Raw genomic sequence first — 7816 nt, 5'->3', positions numbered from 1 at the left:
ACCCCCCCAAAAAACAAAAATACTCATTACATATTCCTTTTTTCACGCTCCAAAGCGGCTCTTAATTCTTCGTTTCTCCTTTGGCAACTGAGGAAACTTGAAGCTTTTAAGCAATCTCTTTGAACAGAAAATTGCCAATTTGTATGTATTTTCCCACATTCTAAACAAAGCAAGCACAGGGCTGACTGACTCCTGTGCTTGCTTTTAACAACATTGAATGTGTTTGTGGTTTCAATTCCTGTTATAGTTGCTCCGCTTTATTAATTATATCTCCTCATTCAAATTTAACGGAAGACCTGACTCAGAGCGAAATCTTTCTTTTGCTTGAGTGTGTTGCACCAAATTTCTCAGTTCTCCCCATATCCATCCATGGCTTTAGGCACAGGGTTCTAAGACGGAAGTCGTATAAGTTCGAGAATTTCTAATCCTGTTTTTCCGTGGTGTTTGTTTGTGTCGCTGTTCAATAATCGGTAGTTGAGTCTTGGGAATGGTCTCAGTTTTTCAAAATTTATCAAAATAGCAACGTAATCTAATGTATGATACCTTAACTTGGTCCAGATTCGAAATCTCCACTCTGAATACATTCATTTTGCTGTTTTGAATATGCCTGTTTGCCTCCCAAAATTCAAATTTTAAAAAGGTACGAGGCATGTTTTCCCCATAAAATTGATACTGTGGAAGTAATTCAAATTTGGAAAAGAAATTGTTCTCCTATTGTGTATTTCCATTGGCGTAGCCCAATGAGCATGGCCAAGAATGGGAATAATGCAGTGCTAAGCAAATAACCAATATCAATACTCTTTAGCATGACATGTTGGCGGGAAAACTTTGAATTTTAGGACAGTTTGAAACAAATATATGACCATTGCTGTGGGAAAGTATGGTCTTGTTGAGGCGAAATCACCGAAATATTGTTCATGTATAATTTTAGTAAAAGTAATTGTAGCGAGTAACGCCATTACATTTTTCGAGAGTAACGATTGTGTAACGAATTATTCATTTTGGCCAAAAGAATTGGAAATGTAATCCGTTCCTTTTTTTGAGGAAGGACTAATGCCCTGCATTTTTCACCCGACCTGATACTAGAGTGGAGTGTTCAAAGGCGTTGACACAAAAATCATTGAGCGGAATTTCATTCCGTTCAAGGCCATTTTGCTATCAGCAACCCAAGGATACATTCGATCGAAATCCCTTGCCAGGCTAGTGGAATCTTGACCATTCCTACCAGAAACTAACTTTGTATCATGATATATACATATGTCGCTATGTGACCTTTCAACCTTCACTATTTGCATCCTATCATGAATGAAGCTTCTTCTTCAATCAAGAACCTGACCTTGGATCCCAATGTCATTAAATCTATTCAACAAAATCTATTAAGCAAAAGGCCATGATCAACTTTATCAACGGCCATGGCAAAGACAAGATAAATAACATCAACTGACTAAAGTCTCTCTAGTTTTGTTCTATATGCTCAATCAGTAGCGTAACCGTGCTAAACTGCGCTCGGAACCAATGCTGACTAGGAGGGCGGGCATCATAGACTTTAATTAAGAAGATCTACCTGATTGAACTTCATGATGTTCTCAAACACCTATGCGATATTCGAACTCAGAGAAATAGGCCTATAGTTACTGGGGAGCGACTTATCTCCCCCTTTAAAAATTGGAACAACCTGAGCTATCTTTAGTGAAGAGGGAAACTTGCCCTGATCCATAATGTAACGGATCAAGTGCGAAAAACAATGAGGAAAAGTGAAGTTTTTGGAGCAGTTTGTCTTTGGTGGCTAAAGAGACGTAATCTTGAATAAAAAATTCTAATGTAGGAGACATGAGCCAAAAAACAGCCGTTTCCGTCTAAAAAGTATTTTTCAAGCATGCTAACGAGTAAAACTGTGATAATTTATTAAAATACAATACTGCTTGAACAATTGCTTGCATGGATAAATGAATTGAAACTCTAATTTAATCCTTCAACAAGGAACTATTAAGCCTCAAAAGTATGAGTGACCTCTCAAAATTTGATGGTGACGACATCTTCCTTTCCTGTTTCAATGCCCCATATGCCTTTTCCACAATCGAATCTCTGCAAACTGACGAAGGATATCGAGTCACAACCGGAAACGTGGACTGGAGAGAGAGATCCACGATAATTGGGACCAGGAGGAAGAGCCCGAGGTGGCTGGCACCTTCAGCCAGGCTTCACAAGATGAGCTCAAGACGCGTGTGATCCGCAAAGCCAAACGTCGGGTCCCGCCCAACGGAGGGGTAAGTCAGCTGGAATAGACCGCCCACACGCTCACTCATTCACGGCCAGCCGTCCACGTTTCCGGTTGTGACTCGATATCCTTCGTCAGTTTGCAGAGATTCGATTGTGGAAAAGGCATATGGGGCATTGAAACAGGAAAGGAAGATGTCGTCACCATCAAATTTTGAGAGGTCACTCATACTTTTGAGGCTTAATAGTTCCTTGTTGAAGGATTAATTAGAGTTTCAATTCATTTATCCATGCAAGCAATTGTTCAAGCAGTATTGTTATTTAATAAATTATCACAGTTTACTCGTTAGCATGCTTGAAAAATACTTTTTAGACGGAAACGGCTGTTTTTTGGCTCATGTCTCCTACATTAGAATTTTTTATTCAAGATTACGTCTCTTAGCCACCAAAGACAAACTGCTCCAAAAACTTCACTTTTCCTCATTGTTTTTCGCACTTGATCCGTTACATTATGGATCAGGGCAAGTTTCCCTCTTCACTAAAGATAGCTCAGGTTGTTCCAATTTTTAAAGGGGAGATAAGTCGCTCCCCAGTAACTATAGGCCTATTTCTCTGAGTTCGAATATCGCATAGGTGTTTGAGAACATCATGAAGTTCAATCAGGTAGATCTTCTTAATTAAAGTCTATGATGCCCGCCCTCCTAGTCAGCATTGGTTCCGAGCGCAGTTTAGCACGGTTACGCTACTGATTGAGCATATAGAACAAAACTAGAGAGACTTTAGTCAGTTGATGTTATTTATCTTGTCTTTGCCATGGCCGTTGATAAAGTTGATCATGGCCTTTTGCTTAATAGATTTTGTTGAATAGATTTAATGACATTGGATCCAAGGTCAGGTTCTTGATTGAAGAAGAAGCTTCATTCATGATAGGATGCAAATAGTGAAGGTTGAAAGGTCACATAGCGACATATGTATATATCATGATACAAAGTTAGTTTCTGGTAGGAATGGTCAAGATTCCACTAGCCTGGCAAGGGATTTCGATCGAATGTATCCTTGGGTTGCTGATAGCAAAATGGCCTTGAACGGAATGAAATTCCGCTCAATGATTTTTGTGTCAACGCCTTTGAACACTCCACTCTAGTATCAGGTCGGGTGAAAAATGCAGAGGCATTAGTCCTTCCTCAAAAAAAGGAACGGATTACATTTCCAATTCTTTTGGCCAAAATGAATAATTCGTTACACAATCGTTACTCTCGAAAAATGTAATGGCGTTACTCGCTACAATTACTTTTACTAAAATTATACATGAACAATATTTCGGTGATTTCGCCTCAACAAGACCATACTTTCCCACAGCAATGGTCATATATTTGTTTCAAACTGTCCTAAAATTCAAAGTTTTCCCGCCAACATGTCATGCTAAAGAGTATTGATATTTGTTATTTTGCTTAGCACTGCATTATTCCCATTCTTGGCCATGCTCATGGGCTACGCCAATGGAAATACACAATAGGAGAACAATTTTCTTCCAAATTTTGAATTACTTCCACAGTATCAATTTTATGGGGAAAACATGCCTCGTACCTTTTTTAAATTTGAATTTTGGGAGGCAAACAGGCATATTCAAAACAGCAAAATGAATGTATTCAGAGTGGAGATTTCGAATCTGGACCAAGTTAAGGTATCATACATTAGATTACGTTGCTATTTTGATAAATTTTGAAAAACTGAGACCATTCCCAAGACTCAACTACCGATTATTGAACATTGCAACAGCGACACAACAAACACCACGGAAAAACAGGATTAAAATTCTCGAACTTATACGACTTCCGTCTTAGAACCCTGTGCCTAAAGCCATGGATGGATATGGGGAGAACTGAGAAATTTGGTGCAACACACTCAAGCAAAAGAAAGATTTCGCTCTGAGTCAGGTCTTCCGTTAAATTTGAATGAGGAGATATATTAATAAAGCGGAGCAACTATAACAGGAATTGAAACCACAAACACATTCAATGTTGTTAAAAGCAAGCACAGGAGTCAGTCAGCCCTGTGCTTGCTTTGTTTAGAATGTGGAAAATACATACAAATGGCAATTTTCTGTTCAAAGAGATTGCTTAAAAGCTTCAAGTTTCCTCAGTTGCCAAAGGAGAAACGAAGAATTAAGAGCCGCTTTGGAGCGTGAAAAAAGGAATATGTAATGAGTATTTTTGTTTTTTGGGGGGGTCGTTACAGTTTCACAATTGTAAAATGTAATGGCATTACAGTTCCTTTTTCGAAAAAAAGGAAATGTAATGGCATTACAGTTCCTTTTTCGAAAAAAAGGAACAAAGGAGTGTAATTTCATTGCTTGAAATTCCGTACCTCGGAGTTAAGGCTGGACGTTACTCGTATCTAGAATGTGCATCCGCTCACAACTTTGAGCAGTGTATGTTCAAACCGGTTAACGCCCAAGCCCCTAACTCCGAGGTAAGAGCTTAAAAAACTGGCCTCTGACAAAATGATGTCAAGTCGGTTCCTCAGGGCTCGATTTCATATCCTCTCGTTTTAATCATCCTCATTGCACCACCTCAGAAAGTTAGAAGTTGTAATGTCAGTCAATCTTCCTATGCTGATGTTACAAAATTAGTTAGTGTATTAGTGATCAGTATTCCGGTTCTCTGATAAAGGTCCCAGACCAAACCTACTCTTGGGTAGCTAAGAGTATTATGACCTTGAATAGAATGAAATGCCGCTCAATGATTTTTTTATCAATGACCTTTAGGTCGACGCCATTAGACACTCCATCCACTATTAGATGATGAAGGTAAGGACATTGAGCAGGTTCTCATCCAATCTCTCTATCCGTCCACGTTTCCGGTTGTGACTCGATATCCTTCGTCAGTTTGCAGAGATTCGATTGTGGAAAAGGCATATGGGGCATTGAAACAGGAAAGGAAGATGTCGTCACCATCAAATTTTGAGAGGTCACTCATACTTTTGAGGCTTAATAGTTCCTTGTTGAAGGATTAAATTAGAGTTTCAATTCATTTATCCATGCAAGCAATTGTTCAAGCAGTATTGTTATTTAATAAATTATCACAGTTTACTCGTTAGCATGCTTGAAAAATACTTTTTAGACGGAAACGGCTGTTTTTTGGCTCATGTCTCCTACATTAGAATTTTTTATTCAAGATTACGTCTCTTAGCCACCAAAGACAAACTGCTCCAAAAACTTCACTTTTCCTCATTGTTTTTCGCACTTGATCCGTTACATTATGGATCAGGGCAAGTTTCCCTCTTCACTAAAGATAGCTCAGGTTGTTCCAATTTTTAAAGGGGGAGATAAGTCGCTCCCCAGTAACTATAGGCCTATTTCTCTGAGTTCGAATATCGCATAGGTGTTTGAGAACATCATGAAGTTCAATCAGGTAGATCTTCTTAATTAAAGTCTATGATGCCCGCCCTCCTAGTCAGCATTGGTTCCGAGCGCAGTTTAGCACGGTTACGCTACTGATTGAGCATATAGAACAAAACTAGAGAGACTTTAGTCAGTTGATGTTATTTATCTTGTCTTTGCCATGGCCGTTGATAAAGTTGATCATGGCCTTTTGCTTAATAGATTTTGTTGAATAGATTTAATGACATTGGATCCAAGGTCAGGTTCTTGATTGAAGAAGAAGCTTCATTCATGATAGGATGCAAATAGTGAAGGTTGAAAGGTCACATAGCGACATATGTATATATCATGATACAAAGTTAGTTTCTGGTAGGAATGGTCAAGATTCCACTAGCCTGGCAAGGGATTTCGATCGAATGTATCCTTGGGTTGCTGATAGCAAAATGGCCTTGAACGGAATGAAATTCCGCTCAATGATTTTTGTGTCAACGCCTTTGAACACTCCACTCTAGTATCAGGTCGGGTGAAAAATGCAGAGGCATTAGTCCTTCCTCAAAAAAAGGAACGGATTACATTTCCAATTCTTTTGGCCAAAATGAATAATTCGTTACACAATCGTTACTCTCGAAAAATGTAATGGCGTTACTCGCTACAATTACTTTTACTAAAATTATACATGAACAATATTTCGGTGATTTCGCCTCAACAAGACCATACTTTCCCACAGCAATGGTCATATATTTGTTTCAAACTGTCCTAAAATTCAAAGTTTTCCCGCCAACATGTCATGCTAAAGAGTATTGATATTTGTTATTTTGCTTAGCACTGCATTATTCCCATTCTTGGCCATGCTCATGGGCTACGCCAATGGAAATACACAATAGGAGAACAATTTTCTTCCAAATTTGAATTACTTCCACAGTATCAATTTTATGGGGAAAACATGCCTCGTACCTTTTTAAAATTTGAATTTTGGGAGGCAAACAGGCATATTCAAAACAGCAAAATGAATGTATTCAGAGTGGAGATTTCGAATCTGGACCAAGTTAAGGTATCATACATTAGATTACGTTGCTATTTTGATAAATTTTGAAAAACTGAGACCATTCCCAAGACTCAACTACCGATTATTGAACATTGCAACAGCGACACAACAAACACCACGGAAAAACAGGATTAAAATTCTCGAACTTATACGACTTCCGTCTTAGAACCCTGTGCCTAAAGCCATGGATGGATATGGGGAGAACTGAGAAATTTGGTGCAACACACTCAAGCAAAAGAAAGATTTCGCTCTGAGTCAGGTCTTCCGTTAAATTTGAATGAGGAGATATATTAATAAAGCGGAGCAACTATAACAGGAATTGAAACCACAAACACATTCAATGTTGTTAAAAGCAAGCACAGGAGTCAGTCAGCCCTGTGCTTGCTTTGTTTAGAATGTGGAAAATACATACAAATTGGCAATTTTCTGTTCAAAGAGATTGCTTAAAAGCTTCAAGTTTCCTCAGTTGCCAAAGGAGAAACGAAGAATTAAGAGCCGCTTTGGAGCGTGAAAAAAGGAATATGTATGAGTATTTTTTGTTTTTTGGGGGGGTCGTTACAGTTTCACAATTGTAAAATGTAATGGCATTACAGTTCCTTTTTCGAAAAAAAGGAAATGTAATGGCATTACAGTTCCTTTTTCGAAAAAAAGGAACAAAGGAGTGTAATTTCATTGCTTGAAATTCCGTACCTCGGAGTTAAGGCTGGACGTTACTCGTATCTAGAATGTGCATCCGCTCACAACTTTGAGCAGTGTATGTTCAAACCGGTTAACGCCCAGCCCCTAACTCCGAGGTAAGAGCTTTAAAAAACTGGCCTCTGGACAAAATGATGTCAAGTCGGTTCCTCAGGGCTCGATTTCATATCCTCTCGTTTTAATCATCCTCATTGCACCACCTCAGAAAGTTAGAAGTTGTAATGTCAGTCAATCTTCCTATGCTGATGTTACAAAATTAGTTAGTGGTATTAGTGATCAGTATTCCGGTTCTCTGATAAAGGTCCCAGACCAAACCTACTCTTGGGTAGCTAAGAGTATTATGACCTTGAATAGAATGAAATGCCGCTCAATGATTTTTTTATCAATGACCTTTAGGTCGACGCCATTAGACACTCCATCCACTATTAGATGATGAAGGTAAGGACATTGAGCAGGTTCTCATCCAATCTCTCTAT

At 38.7% G+C, this 7816-nt stretch overlaps 1 protein-coding gene across 1 annotated transcript in view; it reads left to right on the top strand.

Moving 5' to 3' along the window:
- Positions 1-2143: 2143 nt before the first annotated feature.
- LOC131883149 (nuclear pore complex protein Nup50-like) overlaps positions 2144-7816 on the top strand; it is a gene marked incomplete at its 5' end in the record, with an annotated part of 10042 nt that continues 4369 nt past the window's right edge. Inside the window, 1 exon segment of the mRNA XM_059230525.1 lies at positions 2144-2267. Coding sequence (XP_059086508.1) covers positions 2144-2267 — 124 coding nt within the window.

Source organism: Tigriopus californicus, chromosome 7, assembly GCF_007210705.1.
Source record: "Tigriopus californicus strain San Diego chromosome 7, Tcal_SD_v2.1, whole genome shotgun sequence".
Classification (NCBI taxonomy): domain Eukaryota; kingdom Metazoa; phylum Arthropoda; class Copepoda; order Harpacticoida; family Harpacticidae; genus Tigriopus; species Tigriopus californicus.
This window is presented reverse-complemented; position numbering and strand designations above follow the sequence as displayed.